General features: G+C 48.6%; 1 protein-coding gene across 3 annotated transcripts in view; it reads right to left on the bottom strand.

The window, feature by feature from the left end:
* PEMT (phosphatidylethanolamine N-methyltransferase) overlaps positions 1–23,599 on the bottom strand; it is an 85,962-nt gene that overhangs the window by 60,368 nt on the left and 1,995 nt on the right. For all 3 annotated transcript variants that reach the window (XM_059716795.1, XM_059716794.1, XM_006272736.4), the window contains exon 2: positions 20,268–20,375. In XM_059716795.1, coding sequence (XP_059572778.1) covers positions 20,268–20,375 — 108 coding nt within the window. The remainder of the gene's footprint in view (positions 1–20,267; positions 20,376–23,599) is intronic.

Raw genomic sequence — 23,599 nt, forward strand, 5'->3', positions numbered from 1 at the left:
TAAAAAATAAGCATGAGAGGAGCCAGGGAGTGGTGGGAGAGTGCCTCTAGGCACCTTGGTTTGGCCTTAGAGGCAACAGTTCAAGTGTCACTGCCAACTCATACCCCAGGCTACCCCTCTCAGCCCTGGTTATTACAGATGGAGAGTCAAAGACAGCCAGATGTGAGGCAAATGAATTATTCTCTTGTGTGACTGCACCACTCTAGCCTGACAGGCTGCTGGGCCTTTGAAGTGATACAAGAACCTGATGCTCTTCTCATTTCAAATGCATATTTAATCCTCCGTGTAGGCTTGAACTGCTCCAATTCCAGAGCCTGGAATGGTGTAACAGGGTGTTTGGCTCTGCCTATAAACTCTAATAAAAACTCACTGTGTTGTGCTATGAGTCCAGTAAGGAGCTGCGATTGAGCTGAAGCCAGATTTCTAGTAGCGTAATAACACTTCTAGAGAAGTGCCGGAAATAAACAGCCTGGCAGAAATCCACGCAAAGGGCTGCTTCAACAGACATGTCCGTAACAGCTTCCAAAAGACAAGCTGCATGGTGGGGGGGGATCTGAAGACACTTCATAATCGCTCGTTGGCAAAATCCCCACACAGCCATTGGCTGTTTGGTGGCTCACCGAGACGCGTTATGAGCTATCGTGTCAGTGAGTATTAAAGAGTCCCAAAAGGTGTCATTATTTTGGAGCCCTCGCTGTTTGTCAAGTCAGTGCTTTTATGTATCTGGGAATCAATCAGCAGCAGAAAACAAAAGACTTGCACTTTCAGTGAGACCGTGTCATCGGTGCCAGCATCCAAGGTTCCTGTCTGTTGGTGCTGCTAACTACTGGTTTACTGCAGGGGGGACGTAATCCTCCTAAATCATCAATTACGCCACACGCTCACTTTACCTTCCGAGTAATTCCATCTCTGGAAAATGATGAAGAGACAAAGTCTTGGAAGGAGATTAATTCAGTTCTGTTCTCTAACCTTGAGATTCAAATAACTGGATATAGGGTTATTTAAGAAAATAAAACCCGCTAAAAATAAAACGGAAAGGTCACCGGCTAGGAATGTCTCTGTTAAAAATATTCTATTTAGTTTGGAGAAGGTGAGATAATTCCATTTTCGAAGATAAGTGACCCTGCTTTGCCCCAAAGTGAGCTGATCAGAGACTAATCTACTCCTGTCCGCTTTCAGGGATATATTCCATAGTTGTGACATTCACGTGGCAGCGGGAGAAGGAAGACTACAGTTCTTTATGCATGATCTACTCCAAGCATGTTACAATTTTCTCCCTGCAATGTTGGGACAAAAAAAAGACAATTTATTATTAGAGGCTGAGCTGAACTCAAACCCTGGATCTGAAAATCCAAGCCAGGAACTGAGAATCACCAGCACCCTCTGCCTCGAAGGTTAGGCCCAGGAGGATGTCACTATGCAACCTAGGATTCAAGCTCCCCCTGACAAGGCCTGGTTGTGCAGAGCACCAAAGAAAACCAGTGGGAGTGATTTGTCTGAGTTATCCCAGGCAAAATTCACTTCTCAGTGGCTGAAGGGGACCGCAGTGTGGAAAATACAAAAGGGTTCCTGAACAAGAGTTGGGGGGAAGGGGGAGAAGGAGCGAGATCCCTTTAAAGAAGGCGGTTGTTTGGACTAGATGGACTTTTTCATGCTCCTAAAATATCTCCATGCTTTTGTGGTACAGAGCTGGCCCAATTACAGCTTCTTTTAACGGAGAAGCACCAGATAATGAACAGGCCTCTCCCCCAACAAAGGCAGTGAGAGAAAGTCACTCAGCTGACTTTGAAACGCAGGCTTTCAGAGCTACAGAAGAAAACAGCTAAAAACTACCTGCATGTCACCTGATTTAGCAGTAAAGACTTGATGACCTACTTCCCCTGTCACAAACATGACTCGCTCCAAAATCAGATGGACCGTGCCCATCACAAATGCAAACTTCACGGAGAGATAGGAGTTGCTCACGCTTCCCCAGGTGCGAAATAAGCCCAAGAGCATGACATGACTGGACTTATAAGTCTGTGAGTCCAAACTGGAGGTGTTAAGAGAAGGAACAAAAAATTTCTTGCAAGGAAGAAGAAAAGCAAGAGACTGCCAAGACCCCGCTATTCAATAACCGCCATTTATGTGAGGTGCCAGGCATGCCTAAGAGACTATCAACTGCATCAAAGTAGGGAGAAAAATGGAAGCGGTATTCAGCCTTCTACTTGGATGAGTGCATCTGATTTCATGTTCAAATAGTTGTCAGGTTCAACAAGAGGATTACATGATGGGGAACCAGTGAGTTCTGCGCTAGATAAATGGTCAGAGTAATCCACCTCCCTGTATGGCTACTGCATCCAAGGCCTGTGCAAGTTAGCTTTATAGTGTGTGTTGGTGCCTGTCGCTACTGCGGTTGGAGTGTGAAGTCACTTGTGCCCCACACCCCTGGTCAAGTGTGGTGTCGCAGATTATAGGTGTCTGGCACCGTGTGATGATGGGCATCTTGGGTCCTGGGGGGGTCTCTCTCCCGTGACTCAGTCTTCCAGCTGTTCACTGCCCTTAAGCTTCCAAATGACCTGGACAATGTGCCAAACGAGACCAGTCCTTGATACCGTGTCCTCTTTCTTGTGTGGATTCCTTTCCAATCCCACCTCTTCAGATGAAGAAGCCCCAGGGCTTCTCCTTGGAGCCCCCCAGCAACACTCAAAGAAAACCCCAAGCTCACCCCCATCATCCTGCCCCATGCTCAAGGAGCCAGGTCCTCTTGGCTCTCCTCTGGCTTCCTTCCCACTCAGACCCCGGAGGCATCATTTTCCATGGCCCAAAGGAGCCAACTCCCATCACTTCTCCCAACCAAGTCTCCCCCTCACTCTGGACTCTCTGCGGTGGAGCCCTCCCAGTCCTTTTAGAGGAATCCTGCATACTGAGGAGTTGCCTGACCCACCTCCAGACCCAAGCGAGCTACCCTTTAACTCCCTTCTGCCAGTGTGGGGTTTATACACCCTATGGCTGTAATAAAGACGCCCAATTTTTGGCTTCCCATTTCCGTGGAAAAGCAATGGCTCATTTTTCATGAAGAGTGCTGGAGGGCTGGTGGAAGTGATCTGAAACTTGTGATGGCAAGTAGAAAAGGGTTCACCACACACACGTATGCACACACACAAACTGTACTAGGAGGTCGGGAATCCCCCCATGGAGACAGGAGCCACTTGGATGTTCGTGGAATGACAAGATCAGGTTTTATTTGAGTGCTCTGATATCTGAGGCATAAACATGTTGCAGCTTTACATTGCATTAAGCATGAAATTCATGACCCCAATACAAAGCCCAACTAGGCAGGGGTGGGGAAAGTGGTGCTGAGCAGGTTTGGCAAAGAGCAACAAACCAAGCAACAAGTTGGCAGGATGGTCCCTATGAGGGGACCTCCAACCCCACACAGTAGACCCATGCCCCCACTTCTTTCCCACAACACAGTGGTGGCCTCAGATCTATAGCTCCTCCATGGGAAGCAAGCAAATACCACAGATGTCAAACCAAAATTGTTTGGAAGAGGAAGGACAACCGTGCTGTAAAACATGATGTCTCAGGCACGGTGTTGGAGCCTTTTTATCTCCCTGGCTTCTAGTTTCCTAAGCATCTGTCATTCATTTCATAGCTAGTTACAAACTACTTAGACCTCTTATAAAGGTCGACACAGCTTTTCTAAACTGAGATATGGAAAGGGAGAGAGACAGAGGTGAGGGTGGGGGAAGAAGGTGGGGAGGAGAGGGAATGTATATACGTTTAAACAGGACTCGGCTCCTAAAGGATGCCAGGACCCTATACCCAACAGCTGCAGTCTTTATCCAAGCACCAAGCAGACATTATTTTCACACACAAGATAACACAAATACAGTATTCATGAATACAGTATGTCACTGAGGGCACAAAGCAGCTCCAAAGCAAAGCCTGTGCGCTCCTACAGCAGCATGGGACAAGGCTGGGAGAAGAGGTAAGGCCACTGAGCAAGTGGCAGAGGCTCTCATCATTGCAAGGGGAGCAGAGGAGTCCCAGGTTGTCGGGCACCCTCTGTCATGTATCACAGGAGCTTACACATTCATAACAGCAAAAAAGATCAAAGGTCCACCCATGCCTGGCAGCTGGGATAAGCCAGGCCAATGTCTATAGCCAACAGCTCACAAAGGAACCACATAGCCAGCATCACGTCCAGCTTCCTTGGACTTCCTGGCCTGAAGCCCAGGTGCCCATTTGTACCTAGATTAAGTGAGGACAGTCACTAGCACAAATCCAGGATGGGATGTGAACTCAGGTGTCTATAGCTGTAGTGACATACCTTCATGGCTACGCCCACGCGTCCTGCAATGGGTCACAGCTGCTTGACATAATTAAATCCACCAGAATTAACCTTGGGGTCTATACAGCGCATTACACTCAGGAGCAAAACGCACTTTCGAATCCAGCAGTGTCCTCACATCACACCCAAAGCACAGCAAGGCTGAGACCAAGCCGGCCGAGTGCAGACCCAGGGCCTAACCCAAGGTTCCCGGGGCCGAAATGGGCCTTATTCATGTCAGTGGCAAATGGAGATCATTGACTTCGATGAAGCCAGATCCCGTCCATGAGCTGCAATGCTGTAAATGACACTAACTGGTCCATGCTGCCCCTCAAGTTCTTAAGATGAGCACAACAGATCAAAGTCAGCCCCTGGAAGTCACCCCAAAACAGCCTGGATTAAAAAGCCTGAAGAGTAATTAGCCTACCAGCTAAAGGTTGGGCAATATTTCAAATCCATGAGCCTAAGCATTCAGCAGTCTCTGAATTAAAGCAGAGAAAAGCCGTAGCCAAGCTAGAGAGACTGATTAGGAGAAGTTCTGCAAGTGATGCTACAACAACGTAATCTCTATGGTATCTTTTGAACGCTGAAGCACTCCAATCCCCTCTCCATGCTTGAAGCAATCAGTTTGTTCCAGGAATGCCCACAGACTCCACGGGGACCTGCGGAGACACAGCCCTTCTGCAAAACAGCCCTGCATGTGTGTGGAAAAAGCTGATCAAGGAAAAACAGCCCCACTTTATCCTCTCATATTTCTTCCAACTAGAAAAAAGCTCATAGCTAGAGTCCAAATCCTTCAGGACCACTTGGTTTTGGACAGACTCTAATACACGAGTGCTTGGAACCAGCCAACAGCAGCAGGTCAGGCTGACAGCAAGATAAAAGCTACCCTGGATCAGAAAATGAAATCCAAAAAGCCAGCTGGAAATGGCAACCTGAGGGGGAAGACGACTCCCCGTACTCAGGATAGCTGGCTCAAGTCATCTTTCATCCTGTGCTACCACAGTGCTCTCAAAACCTGTTGGCTATTAATCACAGCACATATTTTGTGGCCATGGAAATGCTACAGTACGTTGCTTTGCAAATGCACAGCAGAGCTGCTGCTCTAGCAAAGCAGTTTCAGGCCATCATATACATAAAATCCCAATACAAGGGACGTTTTTATGACTGGAGGAGTCACAAAAGAGGAAACCCGGCTTGGCAAAAATCATTCCTCTGCGAATTTCTGTCTTTAACATTTAAATGGACAAGTACAGAGGCTCAGCGGGGGCTGCGGGATTCTAGGCCACAGAAGCACACAAGCTCCAACAGGAAAATGAAGGGGGATATCAACAAAGCCACCTGGGTACACACAGGATGACCAGGTGGAGTTGCAGTCTAGACCTGGCACTTGTACCCCATGCTGCTGAGTTCATGGCTGGACAGGAGGGCCCATCTCTTCTTACACAGGGCACCCACAGTTCTTGCATAACCAACTCAGGCAGAGCTTTGGTATTATTTATTCCATGGCCAGATCCTACCAACCTTTACTCACACCGAGCAGAAACCTCATGCCCTGAGAAGGCCTGTGGACAGGAATACCAAGGAGGAGGGCGTTAATCAGTGAAAGGTGATGTAATCTGGCCCCTGGGTGAATGCCAAAGGGGCTACTTGCCTTGGGTTCTGCAGCAAGTACAAGCATGAATGAATGCTCAATCATGCTGCATTTCTTCTTACAGAAAACATGGATGTTGGTGGAAAAAAAACACCCTGACAGCTAAGAACTGCTGAAATCCAGGAACGAGGCCGTACAGTTGATCTTCCATTGCTCATTCACCGTACACAAGCCCCCTAATAGGAGTCTAAAATATAGTAAGCCTCCTTCTCCTATCTCTTTTAGTGCTTTGCCCCCTTTCTCTCCCAGATGCATGCAGCTGTTGGTCTGCGGTTCTGCAGACAGGGATCACTTTGATTGTTTTGTATTGCACATTCTCACTGCTTATTATTCCCATTTCACAGCAGAAGGAACTGAGACACCGGGCTTCAGCACCTTATAAAGTGGAAATGGTATTCGTCGGCATCCCGCCAGGTTCCCCACCACTCTGCTTTTACCTTTTCACTTACTATCCACAAATAACTCTTGAAAGTCTGACACCGAAATAGGTTTCTTTACTAACTGATATTTTTCCCTCCTTTATGCACAGGCTGATGTGCTGCTGTCAAGGGGGTGGAGTGTGTGAGATTTATTTTAAAATCGTTAGACAGAAACAATCCATCAAACAAATAGCCTGGGATTCCAGGCAAGCGTAGGACAAAGATAAAACACGCCACTTGCATTCTGGGGTTGTTCGAACAGGACTGTTAGAGGTTATAGAGACAGTCTGACCTCGGTGGTGCTGCAGACACATTACGCTGGTCAGATGTGGAAGGCAGACCCTAAATGGAAAGTATCCCAGATTCTCTTAGCACTGGGTGGGCAGTGCTGTACAAATGTTCACCTAGCTTGCAGCCCTGGCGTGCAAATGCAAAAAGCCTGAACATTATATACATACTAATTTAATATGCGCATGCTTGGATATCTAAATGGTCAATGGCACTTACCGCTACTGTGACTGCACATGACGTTACAGTAATCACTCTGACATAACATGCATGAACATCCAAGGCATTTATTTGTATGATTTGAGCACCTCACAGACTTTACCAGTTTGAGCCTCAGAACCACCCTGCCTCCCTGGGTTGATATATTCCCCCCATTTCACAGATGGAGAGACCAAGGCGCAGAAAGCCCAAGCGACATAGCTCATTCCACCTACCAGGAATCAAGGTGACCCCACCCTGCTCAGACCCTTGAAAAACCACTGCCTCTGTAACATGTCTTCACCTGTGGCTCAAGACTAAGCAACAAGGAGGAAAAGGACCCACCCACCTTTTGTATTCATGGGTTTTCCAGGGATTTGGGCCACTGAAATAGGACCTCACTTAGACACTAATGACTGGAGCAGGATCTGGCCCTGGATGACCTGCACAAGGGAAAGCAGGAAGCCTACAGCAAAGCAGGGAATTGAACCCCAGTCTCCCAAGTCTTGGGTTAGGACTGACTGGAGCATCTTTCTTCTAACTGATGTAGACCTCCACGGGCTTTCTGTTGGGGTGGGAGGGTTCAGGCGAGAGAGATGTGCATGCAGACTGGGGTTTCCAACATATGGCCTGTGGAGCTGTTTTATCCAAGCCGAGGGGCTCCCATAAAAGGCCAGAAATTCAGGGGTGGAGTGAGTGGAGAGAGGATCTGCCACCAAATCCCCAGCGGGCTTGCATGTCAATGGTGGGGGGGTGAGCGACAGCTGTGAACCCCCACACTGTCGGGCCCGGATCTGGCCTGAGGGGCTCCCTACGGCATCCCGCGAGGAACTCTGCAGTCCAGACCCAGCCTGGCAGTGCAGGTGAATCCAGCACACCAGAAGCAGACAATCCTTTAGCTAGAGAAGGTTACTGTGCCTTGCTGCCTTTGAGGTCCTAGGAGTACTTTCTAGAGGATCTTCTTGAAAGCAGCTACACAAGAGAGATGCGGAACTGGTGTCTGGATGGGAGGCGCTGCGCTAGTTTAAGATGACAAGACGCTGAACTGTGTCAGAGCAGACAGCAGGCCGAGTTACCTGACCCACTTTCAGAGTACTGTTGTGTGCATCACAGTGATGCTTTCCTGCTGCAGCTCTAAATTTAGCTGTCAAACAGGTGCGCTGTTACACATACGCACAAAGAATGTTATACTCATGACAATCAAAATCCCGGGGTGTTTGTTACGAGTTAGTCAAGATGATAGATGTCACACACTCATAACAAGTGTTACCGCATCGTTTAAACATTCGCTGGCTCAGTGGGAAGCGCCACAAATCTTGGACGGTTTGCCTAGTCACTCAGATAAAATAACCAGTCATTTCTATGGGAAAAATCTTCGTCCCTGTCATAAGCGGTGTGAAATGAAGACAGTTACCGCTGCCTGGGATGTAGCCTGATTAAGAATAATGTCCTGTTCTCTCCCAGCACACAAAAAAAATGGCAATTGCATTGGGCCTCCCACTGGGAGATACTGTCAAAACAGAGAGGGAAAGATGGAGCTGAGCCCCTGGCACCAGCCAAAAATTTAGCCTCTCCGTAAAAGGTCTCTGTCACTCTACGGGCTCACAAAGTATCTTTGTTCCTTTATGAGATTTAACATCCACTATGTGAATAATCATCACAATTGTAGGCTGGCTTCCAGAAGAGGATCTAAAAGCACTTGCTAAAAGGTATGCAAGAGAAACACTAGAGCTGAGATCCCTAAAAGAGCCCCAGGGGTTTCCATTGTTACCAAGAGAGCAGAAGGCATTGTGAGAGCATCTAGTCTGACGTCAGGCATCGCCGTTCCACCCAGTTGCCCTGTACCGATCCCAGTAATAGTTGCCTAGAGCAGGGACTGGCAACCTTTTAGGAGCAGAGGGCCGAAATAAGGAAGCTTGGTCCAAGGCCAGCTACCACTTGCAACCTAACTGTTCCTCACTCTGTTTTTCTCTTGATTAAGGAGCTCTTCAGCACCAAGTACTTTCCCTCCAGGGAGGTACTTATATGCTGTAATCAAGTCACCTCTCAATCTTCTTACTGATAAGCTAAGCAGATTGCGCTCTTCAGACCTCCTGCTGTGAGACTTTAGCACCATCTCTCAACTCCAGTCCCGAGGCTCTTTTCCACACCCTCCTTGATGCTTCCAGCTTCCTTTTTAAGATGCACAGGCAAGAGCAAGAGGAGGCAGCTTCCACCAATGTCACCTATGCAGGTAAAGCTCCTCCCTGCTGCCCTGGTTCTACATCCAAGGACTGCACTTGTCCTTGTTGCTGCCGTGTGGTCCTGTTGCTGGGCTGTCTGTCCACTGTGACCTCCCACGTCCTTCTCAAAGTCACTGCTTGCCAGGACATGGTCCCCCAGTCTGTAAAAAGGTCTGAGCACCTTGTTCCCAGACACAATTGCTTTTGGCTGTGTTCACACATTTGGGTTGAACAGGCCTAGATTGCTCCATCTAACTGCCTCGGCAGCACCGTTACTGGTCACTCAGACCATGTCTGCGTCACCTGTGGTTTCACTGGCAGGGATCTGACGTTTTTTTCCATATGACAGATGAGAATACTGCACAGTGTCAGGCCTAGCGCCAATTCCTGTGGAAACTCGCCCGTGCAGTGACAGCTCCCATTGACGACTCCCTTCTGAGAACCATTAGCTTGCTGGGTCTTAAAGTGCGTTACGCATGCTTCGCTGATGCTGTATACGGCTAACGTCAGAATCGGTTGCCCCTGCAGTACTAAGTCAGCCCCCTTGCAAAACCTATTATGTCTGCGGTTGCCTTTATTGCCCAAGCTTGCAATCTCATCAGAGAAGGAATCATGTTTGACGAGGCCTGTGTTCCATCAAACCTGGCCGACTAGAACTGCACCACATTTCTAGCTTTTAATATCCAAATCCTGGCTCTTCCATTACTATGCAAGGCGAACAATTATTCTTGTTACCTCTAAAAAGAATCTTGCTCATATCTCTCAACTCCCAGCCCCATGTTCTCACCACTGGATGCGGCCAACATCCCCTTATAAAAATCTAGGAGGGACTAGGGCTAAGCCTGAGGATGAAACTTGGCAAATGCTACAAGGGAAGCATTAGCACCCTTGCTTTTTTACCTTGGACACCGACTCAGTTTGGAATCACAATACATAGCAGACCATTTCATAATGGCCAGCAACAGGAAATAAACTAGAGGTAACAGATGACGAGAAAGAAAAACCCCCGTGTGAAAACAGGGGTGCTCATCAGGATCTGGGGGAACGTCTGTTCACCAGAGCGCCCCAAGGGATGACAAGATTGAACAGTCACAAACTCCGCCGCGACCGATTCAGGCTGGACATAAGAAAGAACTTCTTTACTGTCCGAGCCCCCGAGGTTTGGAACAGACTGCTGCCGAAGACGGTTCAGGCACCCACTTTGAGCACCTTCAAGACACATTTGGATGCTTATCTTGCTGGGATCCTATGATCCCTGCTGACTTCCTGCCCCTGGGGCAGGGGGCTGGACTCAATGATCCTCTGGGGTCCCTTCCAGCCCAAATGTCTATGAAATATCCAAGCTTATTCCAACAGCACAACTCTGTGACCACCTAATGGGCGTAGGTTTTAACTGGGATGGCAGAACAAGGAGGAGTAGCTGTGGATGGAGGGTAGTTATGATGTGCCAAATTCATCCTTGGTGCATCTTCTGTGTCCTCAGTAGAGGTACACCAAGCCAAGATAGGTCCTCTTGGGCTCTACAGCATATGCTACAAAAGGTTCTCTCTCTCCCGTGTCTTTCTTGCCTCACTTTCAAATGCATCTAGTTCCAAAGAAACCTGTCTTGTGTTTGCACAGCTGGACGCTTGCAGGAATTAATGCATATCACACACAACTGGGCTCTAGCGCTGAAAGAAAGTGGCTAGCTGCCACCTGGCTGCTGTCACGAAAGCACATGCTGCCCACAGGGCTTGAAATGCTGAAGGACTAGGGATTGAGCCTGAAGATAAAATCTGGCTCCGATGAAGCGAATAAAACAGGGATTTCATCCCAAGTCTTCCCTTCAACGCCCTGCGCAACAAGGGTGGAAAGCCCAAGCCAACGTCTGCAAGATACTGCACAGGAAGAAGTTCAGTGGGGCAGGCAAATTAGCTCACCCAAAACGAACTGGTACCTCCAGTCCTAAGGAAACCTGTCTCCCCCTAGCCAGCATTTCAACACAACTGGAGAGGGTTGGCCAACATTTCTCGTTACTTATTGCGTACAGACAGCACGTGCTTGGCAATGCGCAAAGAAACAATGTCCTTGCAAGGAGATCCTTACAAGCCAGGCCAAACACAGACTAAATAATCCAGACACTGGCTGCAGGGGCACAAATCAGAGAGACCGGGAGAGAGAAACCGGGTAAGGGAGGCCTCAGAGGCCTGCAGGTGGGCCGTGGCATGAGGAGGGAGACTGGCAGCATGGAAAAAGCCAGACAAGACTGGCTGCAAGGATTCAAAGAATAGGCCTGGAAAGAGCACAGAAGGAGGCCGTCTTATAAAGGGAACTTGCTTTTTTCAGTTTTGCTGGTTTATATAAAGGGAAACCCAGAAATGGAGCTGCTGGGGAGAAGCCCAGAGCAGGCATCAGCACTGCACACATTTAGTCCAGCTCCAGTAAAACCTCCAGGACCCCTGGCTGTACGTGCTAGGCAGGGCTTCTCTGAGCTGGAGTTTCAGGCTGGAATCTGCAAAGAAACCTAAAACCCCACTGAAGGGGATAGGAGCTGGTTGCTTCCGACAGAGAGTTTTCACAGAGACCTCAGTGTTCGGTTACTAGAGGTGGGTGCACTATAGAAAACATGCAGGTAAATCATGCTTCCACAGTCCAGGCTGCAATCAAATGCGGGAGCTTTTGTGACTGGACGGAAGCGCTCCGAAATAAGTAGAGACTATCTCAGCCCCGTTTCCTGGCTGCACTGAAGCAGCACATCTGCACAGGATGCATCCAGCATTAGCAGCAGGAGAAGCACACGACCTGCTGGCCAGCGGTAGACGGCAGCAGCCCATCCTGGAGAAACACCCAATTCTCTCACCCTACCGCAGGACCCCAGATGAGCACAGCTCACAGCTCCATCTGGCTCCTCTTAACAGATCCATGCACAGGTGATCAGACACAGGGACCCTTCACATTTTGCTTGCAGTGCCACCTCCTGGGGAAGGCAAAGCTGTTCGAGAAAACACTGCAGTTTCTCTGTCGTGGCCAAGTTCTCACTACACAAAAGCAATGGTAGTTTTTTTGCTACCCCTCAATACACAAGGATGCCAACAGTCAGAAATCCAAGGCCTCCTGAATGCTAACCAACATTCTCAAAAGACGGTTGTTATTCTTTCCCTTTTATGCATGTTTTTCTCATTTCCCAGTAGACCAGATTCTGATTGTTTTTTCCTTGCTACTGATGCCAGGTAAAGGATCCGAGGTAAAATGCCCCTGTTACAGCCAATTTAGAACTCCAAATGCCAGAGTCATGAGTCACAGCAGCGCTTGGAAAGAAAAAATGAACAAAGTCTGTGCAAGAATTTCAAAAGAAGCTGGAGATTTTGAGCATGTTAATTTTTTTGGAAGCCAAACCCGAGTTGCTTTAAAGAGGCCTGATTTTTTTTTTGGAAAAAAAAAAAAAAAATGCTGAGCACCCTCCAGGCCCCTTTAAGGATCTCTGCATGGGTAAAAAAAAAAAAATCACTAAATCACGAGCAAAATATTCTACTTTTGAGGCCAATTTGCTTCCCAAAGAGACAGCTTGACAGCAATGGAACTAGGTCACTTTGCAGCCTTCTGAGACTTTGCCTCTGGAGGGCAAAAAGAGCAATCGTGTGGTTCAAGGCTTGCAGTCAGCTGCCTGGGTTTGCTGCTCTGAAGTCTGGCCATGCAAGACTTATGACACAGGGAGAGCAATAATTCTTGCCTACCTCATCAGGGTGTCATGAAGCTTACATCCTCTAATGCCGGTAAAGCACTTTGTGATCAGAGGATGGATTGCGCTGTCAGAGCTACAAGGCCGAAACGATCGGTAAGGACACAGTAGCTCAGTGCATATATCCTGGCCAGCATCCCTGAGTACTTGCTGAGACCCAAAGCAGAAATCAGCTGCTCTCTGCCAGGCTGCAGGGCATGGTGGAGGGCATGCTGGCACGGCTGAGCCTTTCATTGACTGTTTGCTTCCTGTATTCACACAACTGGGATTGTCAACACACCCCTGGCAGACACAGCAGGCGTTTTGTCTGAACCAGCTCCTCGTGAAGGGCCCCTGCATTTTAGGTTTTAATATTATGGTGATAGTGCAGCAGAAAGCCCTGAATAATATTTATTTCCTCTTCCCGACTCATAGATTCATATATGTTAGGGTCGGAAGGGACCTCAATAGATCATCGAGTCCGACCCCCTGCATAAGCAGGAAAGAGTGCTGGGTCTAGATGACTCCAGCTAGATACTCATCTAACCTCCTCTTGAAGACCCCCAGGGTAGGGGGGAGCACCACCTCCCTTGGGATCCTGTTCCAGACCTTGGCCACTCGAACTGTGAAGAAGTTCTTCCTAATGTCCAGTCTAAATCTGCTCTCTGCTAGCTTGTGGCCATTGTTTCTTGTAACCCCCAGGGGCACCTTGGTGAATAAATACTCACCAATTCCCTTCTGTGCCCCTGTGATGAACTTATAGGCAGCCACAAGGTCGCCTCTCAACCTTCTGTTGCGGAGGCTGAAGAGGTCCAGTTTCTCTAGTCTCTCCTCATAGGGCTTGGTCTGCAGGCCTTTAACCATACGAGTGGCCCTTCTCTGGACCCTCTCCAGGTTATCCGCATCCCTCTTGAAGTGCGGCGCCCAGAATTGCACGCAGTACTCCAACTGAGGTCTGACCAGCGCCCGATAGAGGGGAAGTATCACCTCCCTGGATCTACTCGTCATGCATCTGCTGATGCATGATAAAGTGCCATTGGCTTTTCTGATGGCTTCGTCACACTGCCGGCTCATGTTCATCTTGGAGTCCACTAGGACTCCAAGATCCCTTTCCGCTTCCGTGCCACCCAGCAGGTTATTCCCTAGGCTGTAGGTGTGCTGGACATTTTTCCTCCCTAGGTGCAGCACTTTGCATTTCTCCTTGTTGAACTGCATCCTGTTGTTTTCTGCCCACTTGTCCAGCCTATCCAGTTCTGCCTGCAGCTGTTCCCTGCCCTCCGGCGTGTCCACATCTCCCCATAGCTTTGTGTCATCTGCAAACTTGGACAGAGTACATTTTGCTCCCTCGTCCAAGTCACTGATGAAGACATTGAAGAGTATCGGTCCAAGGACCGAGCCCTGTGGGACCTCACTGCCCACACCCTTCCAGGTCGAGACCGACCCATCCACCACGACTCTCTGGGTGCGACCCTCCAGCCAATTCGCCACCCACCGGACTGTGTAGTCATCCACGTCACAGCCTCTTAACTTGTTCACCAGTATGGGGTGGGATACCGTATCGAAGGCCTTCCTGAAGTCTAAGTATACGACATCCACCCCTCCTCCTGTGTCCAGGCGTTTCGTAACCTGGTCATAGAAAGAGACTAGATTGGTCAGGCACGATCTGCCTGCCACGAACCCATACTGGTTTCCCCTCAGCACAATTTGTCCTGCCGGGCTCTCACAAATGTGAGCCTTGATAATTTTTTCAAAGACTTTGCCAAGGATGGAGGTGAGACTGACTGGCCTATAGTTGCCCAGGTCCTCCTTCCTCCCCTTTTTGAAAATGGAGACCACGTTAGCCCTTTTCCAGTCCTCCGGGACTTGGCCCGTGCGCCACAAGCGCTCGAATATTCCTGCCAGTGGCTCTGCAATGACGTCGGCCAGTGCCTTCAGCGCCCTCGGATGGAGCTCATCCGGGCCCGCCGACTTAAAGGCATCCAGTTCTTCCAAGTGACTCTGAACCATCTCAGGGTCTACGCATGGCAGTCTGGCGCCTTGCTGCTGCCTCTCTACAACCCCAGTGAGAGACTTGTCGTGCCCCTCACTTAGGAACACTGAGGCAAAGAACTCGTTGAGGAGTTCAGCCTTGTCCCCCCTGTCCGTCACCAATTGTTTCTACCCATTTAGCAGGGGTCCTATTCCTCCCTGGGTCTTCCTTTTACTCCCTATATATCTAAAAAACAATTTCTTGTTGTCTTTTACTTGGGTTGCCATCCTCAGCTCCATGGTAGCTTTGGCCCGTCTAACTGCCTCCCTACAAGACTCCTGCTGTCTCCACAATTCCCAGCCTCTCCAGAGCCTTCCCCAGCTCCCCTTCCACATGGATGACCCCTCACTCCTTGTGTGCTGGGCTACAGAAACAGCTCTGCTTCAGCAGCCTTCCAAGAATGATGTCCACCATCCCCAAACTCCCCGAGCTGTACTGTGTGGGGCCTCTCCTCGTGCAAGTCAGCCCACTGAAGTTAACGCACGTTTTTTTAAATGATAGAAGACCAGGTGCTTAATATTATGAATGACCCAGGACCGAGACTGCCTTTTCTTTGTACAGCATGGAGCTGTACACACTGTCAGCGCTCCATAAGTAAGAGGCTAGGTCATGTATTCCCAGGCTCCTGGCCACACTGCAAGCCAGCACCTCAAAGCATGGAACTAGCCTGCTCCTATAGACAGGCCCCGCAAACCTTCCTCAGTACATTTCCCTTGGAAGCAGCCCTTTCCGCCATAATTTGGCTGGGAACATGAGGTGAGGCGATGCAATCGCCACAACTACCATAGCAGCAGCAAGCAGAGAGAGGTCCTTGCTTGCATCCTGCAGCATTCAGCAGACTTGATTTTGCTTAATCAATTCAAACCCCAGGAATTCTGTTCTTTTGACTTGCAGGTGCAAAGTCAGTGCAGCTGCTCTGAATCTCTAGGAAGTTGGGCTGGAAGTGATTTGCGGAAGTTACCTAGCCCAGTGGGAGCCAACTTTTTGGGCAGGTGGGCACAGATTAGCTCCCCAAGTGCAGGCTGGCCACCCCTTTGCTCCAAGGCAGGATCAGCTCTACCCAAACCATTCCTGACAAGGGTTCATGCAACCTGTTCTTAAATCCTCCCGTGACAGATTCCACACCGTGCCTCGGGGATCTCCCCCTGCTCCACTAGCTTCAAAGCAGAAAAGTCTGTCCCAGCATCTGATAGAAATCTCCCCTGCCGCAATTCATGGCCCTGGCTCCTTGTGCTTTCCCCAGCTGACAAGCAGAATAGTTCGCAACCTTCCTCTTGGTGGTAACCTCTGATATACTTGAAGACTCTTATCGCATCTCCCCTCAATCTTTTCTTCTCTAGACAAAACAAACACAGTTCTTTCAATCTTTCCTCATTAGTCATATTTCTGATCGCTTCTCTGGCCTTCTGCTGCATTCTTTCCAGCGGGTCCACATTGGCTTTTGAAGGGTGGTGCCCAAACCTGGGCAGAGGCCTTCAAGCTGGGGCCTTACCAGTGCTGCATAGAGTGAAAAGATTGTTTCACAAAGCAACCTTTTCACAAATGGACTTTGAAACCCAGGGGAACCACAGCATCCCTTACCTCCCCTGTGCAAGATGAAGTTTCTTTCCTACCTGGAGAACTTTTACAGTCTTTGAACTCTCCTCTGCCTGAAGAAGGGTGTTTGGACCCAAAAGCTTGAAAAAAAAGACATTTTTTTGCTACTATTTAGTTGGTCTAATAAAAGATATCGCCTCTAGTACATGAGTTTTGTCTGCTTCTGTTTTTTAGATCAACACAGCTATAAGCTATATCCCTGAATGACTGCTTCATGAAGAGTCTTGTTTGTATGCCCCACTATGGTGTTTGCTTTTCTGATGGTAGCATGACATGGTTGACTCATGTTCAGTTTGCCATTCACTAGACTCCCCAGAACCTTATCTGCAGAACTGCTCCCTAGCCAGGCACTCTCTATTTTGTATCTGTGTGGTTAATTCTGCCTACTTAAGCACAGTAATTTGCACTTGTCTTTATTGAGCCACATCCTATTTATTTCGGACCATTTCTCTAATTTGTCAAGATTGTTTTCAATTCTAGTCTTATCCCCCAAAGTGTTGGCTGAACCTACCAGTTTGATATCAGCTGAAAATGTTAACAAGCGGACTCCGTCCTTTGAATCACATCATTAATGAAACCACAGAACAGCAGTAAACCCAATGGAGAGCCCTGAGGAACCCCAGTTGCAACATCCTTCCAGCTTCAAACTGAGCCGTCAATAACTCTTCTGAGTTCAGTACAACCGGTAGGAAAACAGCAACCTCATCTCAGCTGTATTTCCCTAGCTTGCTTATGAGAACACTGTGTGATATCATGTCAAAAAGCCTTACTAAAGTCCAGATGTATCACACCAATACTTTTCTATCCTCTTATACTATCATAGAAGAAAATGAGTTTGGTTTGACATGACTTGTACTTGAGAAACCCACGTGGGAGGCAATTTATCATTCTGTTATCTTCTGCATGTTTACAAACAGATTGCTTCATTCAGTTCCAGTATATTTCCAGGAACTGCAGTTAGGCTGACCCGTCTATAATTCTCCAGGCCTTTCTTTTCTGCCCTTTTCAAAAATAGGCGGTGTGTTTCCCCCCCTCTGGTCTTCTGAAACTTCACCAATTCTCCATGAATTCTCACAGACTAAGGGCTGAGGGCCCTGTGATTGCTTCAGCCCATTCCCTAAGCACTCTATGGCAAATTTCACCAGACCTAACTCATTTGAAAATCATCTAAGTAGTCTCTAACCCATTCCTTTTTAATTCTAGCCTGAGTTCTTACTCCCTTATTGCTGAGGCTAATTATGTTATTAGCCATCTGATCACAGTTAACCTTTTCATGAAGACTGAAGCAAAAAAGGCATTAAACTCTTCAGCCTTCTCAGCTGTGATTAGCTTTTCCTCCCCTTTGAGGAACAGACCAATTCTTTTCATAGACACTCTCATATTGCTAATGTACTTAAAAATGATGCTTTTGTTACCTATGTCCCTTACAGTTGTACATCATTTTGGATCCTGGCCTTTCTGACTGTGATCCTACATGCTGGTGCTATGCTTTTTTCCTCCTCTTTAGTAATCTGACGTAGAAAAGATGGAAAATACTGATTCCCTCCTGAGTTTCAGGTCATTGAAAGGCTCATGATTTAGCTAAGTTGCTCCTTCTGATCTTCCCTTTGCAGTGGCACAACGAGGGTAACCATGTGACCAAGTTTGGCTGGGACAGTCCCAGATTTTGGAGGCCAGGCCCAGCCCACCGGTGAAATTTTAAACATGTGTCCTGGGTGCGGGGCATAATCTAAAGGGGAGGCGGAGTGGCATGAGCTGTGAAATAAGAAGCCCTAGCAGACAGCAAAATTGCCCTAAAATAGGTTAGCCTGACTAATGGAATGAACATTAAAAAAGGGAGATAATCGTTAACACCTGTGAAGTACAAAACAATGGGTTGCTAATAGGCCACTGACTCCCTTAGTTGTCTGAATAGTAATACCAGAGCTGCACCACACCACCTCGACCCTGCCTCTGCCCTGCTGACTGGGGGAGACAGTGTCCCGGATTTCACTTGTCCCATATGGTCACCACTTACTATTATTGGTTTAAGAAACTGCTATTTCTCCAGAATGTCTCTGTCCTTTGGACTTGCTTCCCTTGGGACCTTAACCTACCAATTCTACCTACTTTACCTGAGTGCCATCGTCTTTGTTCAGCTGTTATCCTTCCCTCCCTTCCTAAGAATCATGAGCTCCATCACTGTCTTCTCCCGTAACACCCTCAACCAGTTCCTCCCCAACTGGCTGGAATTACATCTACTTCTCTTTGATTGCCTTCTCCACCTTCTGCATCAAAAAGTTGTCCCCAGCACCTCCCAGGGACGGTCTGAGCCCCATTATGTTAGTTTCCCAAAAAATGTCTGGTTAGTTAAAGTCCCCGACTACAGCCAAGTCCCGAGCATAGAATAATTCTGTTAATTACTGAAGAAAAGTCTCATTCACTTTCCTTGTTTGCTGGTCTACAGCTGACCCCTGCCATGACTGCACCTTCAGTTCTCTCTCCTTTTAACTTTATCCAGAGCTTTTCAACAGGGTTCCCATTACATTCTGGACCTCCCAGCCCAAGCATACAGTGGAACCTGTGTTGTTCACACAGTTAGGATCCTCAGCCCCCTCTGAAGATGAGGGTTTGTGAACTAGCCAGGGGAGAATATAAAGCTACAGCAAACAGCTTCACAGGACCAGAGAGGTGTTCTAGCTGATTGCTGCCATTTTTATTTTACACTTCTCCAATTAGCTGTGATAATGATGTTCCTGTTGATTAAGCAGCAGAACACTTTGAGGTAAAAGCCACCGCAACTGGCTCAGCCGCTCATCCTTAATTGGCAACTCACTGCAAACAAGCAGGTTGTGATCCACTTGGATGCGAAGAAGCTGGGTTCCACTGTACATCCTTGATGTATACAACATCCTGGCCTCCCATCCCCTACCCCCCGAGTCATCCTGGATGTGCTACGATGCCCTTCTCAATCACTATTCCAGTCATGTCAATGATCCCACCAAGTCTCTGTGACATTGCAGAGTTATGCTCTGCACTCACATTGGGGTGACACACAGCACAATTTTGGAGATGCTTAAAAAAAGAAGACATTAATGAGAACAGTGCAAAAAGCAGGCTCAGCAAAGTGATGTTTCTTCTGCCTCTTGGCATCCTGTGGAGAAGAACCACACACAATGACCGAAGTACAGCCCTCCGCAGAGCCAGACGGGCAGATGAGGAAGGCCTAGCCTTGTGAGGGGAGGTGGGGTACATGCCATCACTATGTTCCAGGGAGAGTACAAGCACTGTGGACACCCGGGCACCAGTGAGAACAGCCGACTCCATTCTGGCAGGGGGACACATTTCAAGCAAAGCCCCCTCAGTCATAAGGTTAAAGGAGGCAGGAGGGGTTTCAGGATGATTCTTGTTGTCCTAAGGAGGCCCTTGGCTATGCAGCTCTTTGCAGGTCTCCCTGCTGCTACTTGGCAAGGGCGCGTTGAAAGCTGACATGGGCCAGAGAGGAACAACAAGGCTGCACGTGTCTGGCAAGCACCTACCTCGCTTGCTTCCTAATTTTGTTTGTTCACACAACTCTACACATCCACTCTGGGCAGGATAAGCCCTGCAAGAGGAAGCGCTCAGCTTGCCTCAGTGGTTCTATCCCAAAGCCCCCCTGAACTCCAAATGCACACGGAGAGGAGAAAGAGCATGATGTGTCCTCTGAGCTTGTACAGGGAAAGAGACACACCACCTGTCAGGTGAGTTCCTTAGAGGCAGAACAGCTGCTCAGAACCAGGCCAACACCATTGCCGCCTGAGCAGGCATCAAGCCTAAAAATAATTCATATAGCAGAAGGTCTCTGGGATGGGAAAGAGATGCAGAGCTTACCACGTTCCAGAAAAGCGGGTTAAAAAAAATGCACAGGACAGCAGCGGTGAAGGTGCAGTCGGTCACTTTGACGTAGTCAAGGAGCCAGGTCATGGCGGAAGTCCCAATCTGCAAGGAAGGTCACAAAATTAGAGGGACGTGCGCCTGCCTGGACAGCACTAGCCAGCACCTAGAGGACTGAAGGCAGCACGGGTCGTTAAGTGTTCAGCAAGAGGCTACATCAGATTTGGCGATGCTACTGCAGTATAATCAGCCTATGTGCAACCCTCCAGCCCTAACAGCAGCAGTTCAGGGTCTGTTGGGTGCTCACAGCCAAAGCAAAGCTAATCGAGGCCAACACCTGGATTGGATATCTCCTATGGGCATTCTTGTGCATGTCCCACAGCGTAAGTCAGGAGGGGAACCTCAGGTTCAGGATCCACAGAGGGTGCTGTGCTGTGCTCAGCTTCTGGATGAGACTACATTGAAGATCAAAGAAATCAATGCCCTGCTGGAATCTAACTCATGATTTCACACTGTGCAAAACTAGCCCCTCTCCAGGACATCGGACAGATACAGGACAATTCTTCACCTTCTGTCCTAAACTGCCAAAATAGCTCTCACATTTACCTCCAAATGGCTGCACTGCAGTGGAAGGTGAATCCTTTAGCTGCCCCAGAAAGGTGCTGTGAGAGCTTGTGAAGCAGTTTGCAGCTTTTCGGATATAAAGTACAAAGTATTACCCCAGCTGCCTCCAGCCTGGTCACGCATTCCCCTGATTCTGAAGTGCTGAGTGTTTCCATATCATCAGCTTTACTTGGGGAGCTCAGACCCTCTAGAGACCTGGGATTTAACCCGTTCCAGCCCGCAGATTCCTATCAGCCATGACAAAGGGGCAGAGTATAGCAGAGTGCGATTCAGGTAGGTACCACAATACTGGGGAAGCTGGGAAAATCCACATCTGTTTTAGAGGCAAATAATAACAATGGTGTTTCAGCTCACACTTAAAGGGAAGGATCAGGGTACAGCTAACAGCACTGCACCAGGACCCCAGCTCTGTCCCTATACAACCTGGATGTCACACACCAAAGCACCCCTCAGGTTTTCCTTCTGTAAAGTGGGAACAATACTAATGTACCTCCCCAGGGTACTGGGAAGGAAAATTCACCCCTGTTTGTAAATAGAGCTAATCAGAATAAATGTTAACATACTTTGTTTTTTTGAACCATGCCCATCCCAAACAGCAGCCTCTCTTCAGGGAGAGAAATTTTTCATTGCAAATTATCAACATCATAAGCATTTTCTGTAAAAAAAAAGCCAGGCTGCCACCCCTTCCCCCCCCCACAAAACAGGTATTGAGTGCATAGGAAGTTGCTGTGTGCCAACAGAAAAACCTTGCAAAAACCGTGTTGGAAAAAACAACATTCCACTCCCATTTGGATCAAATTAAAATGTTTTTTAACCTAAACCCCCCTCGAAATGTCAAAGGCTTCTGCTTTTCAAGCGGCCGCATTTGGAAGATTTCAGAGATGGTGGTGCTGGGAGGGGTCCAATCTGAATTAAAAACCCAGGAGCTCGGGTTGGGGTCAGTTCCCAGAGCAACCTGAAATGATCCTGGCACACGGGTGATATTGATATTTCAGTGTGAGGGAGTAATGAGGCTTCTTGCCTAAAGAGCACATCGGGCATTAGCGTGAAATCATCTCATCTCACATGCCCGGAAAAAAGGGAATTTGAGCTCCCAGCTTCCTCATGGGCCCTTGGAAATCATGGGCCGCGCATAGCAATTTGTGAAGAAATGAGCCGTTAAATCAGAGGCTGTTTATTTACAGCGAAACCCCCGTCCTGAGATGCAAAAGCGCCGCCCCGAACGGCATTGGGAATCCGTTCCCTTGCTGTGCTTCTACAATTCTGGCTGCTCTCCTGCAGTTCTGGTTGTAAAGTTCCCGCTGCGAGCTGCCACATAGGGCGTTTTTCCTAGAACAGAAGGCAAAACGCCTCATGGCCACAGCAAAAGCCAGGGGGAGGTCATGGGGGCTCACTCGTGAAAAGCATTTACAAATGCTTGGCACTGGGAAGGAGCTCCAAGAACAGCACACGCGTGGCCTGACTCTGACAGAGCTCCCACGGCAAGGCTGGAGCCACGCGGGATCCCAAGAGGGCCCCGATCCCCAGTTCCTCGCTCTCCGATCCAACCACACACACATCTTCCCCTCGCCTTGGCTCATAGTTCACGTCCTCCATATGCCAAGTCCATCTCACCCTCCAGGCCCCCACCTTACACAAAGGTTATGGCTACAGCCATCATCCCCCGTCTTCCAACCCCTGGCACTAACTCTGGCCTCAAGTTCAAAGAGCTCATTCTCCCCCCCCCCCGGCATCTGCTCTGCTCCATGGCCACCTGCTCCTCTTACTTCCATCCAACTGCCCTAGACCTCCGTTCACATTACTCTTCCAAGAACCGAGCTGCCCATTACCAAGTCCCTCCTTCACTCAAAGACAAGCATTATCAGCTGCAAACAACACACTAAGTATCCAGCGCGCAACACGTCCAGACTGCCTGGCCCGTGTCTAATGTGCGTGTTGTGTAGCAAGGTCTGTTTCTGCTTTTCTCCAGCACGGAGCACGCTGTCAGTGGTTGAGGAACAAAAGCCCCTCTTGCCAACCTACTCATTCATTGGTGGAAGCCCCATTAAACACGGCGCTGACTTTCTTTTCTCCTTCTGAACCGCCATAGTCTTAGTCACGGGCACGCAGCAGATTGGGCTGTGATCGGTTGTGCTTTTACGGGCAAGAGGGGAGCCTTTCAGGACAATCTGTCTATCCAAGGGGCTCAGGATGTCATGTAATTAAACGCAGCACAGCACACTCGAACCTTGGCTCCCCAACAGTCATTATGTAACTGCAGATGTACAAGACGAGGACTCCTTGCAGCAAAACAGCTGTTTACTTGCCGCCCAGAGCCAGCACAAGAAACCAACCAGGGGTGGAGAGACAAAGGGATAGAAAAGCTATATTGGCACATACTATAGCAGGGCTCAAAGGCATGGGGAGCTGAACTTTGATGTCCCAGGCACTGGTGAAACAAGGCCCGGTTCTGCAATCAGCTGCCCAGTGGGCAAAGGTACCTGCAGTGCTACAGAGCACAGGCCATCCACGGGCAACCCACTGTAAGATGGGGGGCTTCGGAGACAGGCATGGTCCCGGCCTCTGATAAATGTACTAAAAAGAGCAAGGGAAGAGGGAGAGGGTCGCATCTTTATACGAGGGGCTGTTACAAATAATGAACTATTCCCTACAACTATTCTTGTCACTTCATGCTGGCATCAAGGCTGGTACCCACCACGCTTCCA

This window comes from Alligator mississippiensis, chromosome 13 (genome assembly GCF_030867095.1).
Source record: "Alligator mississippiensis isolate rAllMis1 chromosome 13, rAllMis1, whole genome shotgun sequence".
Taxonomy (NCBI): Eukaryota; Metazoa; Chordata; order Crocodylia; family Alligatoridae; genus Alligator; species Alligator mississippiensis.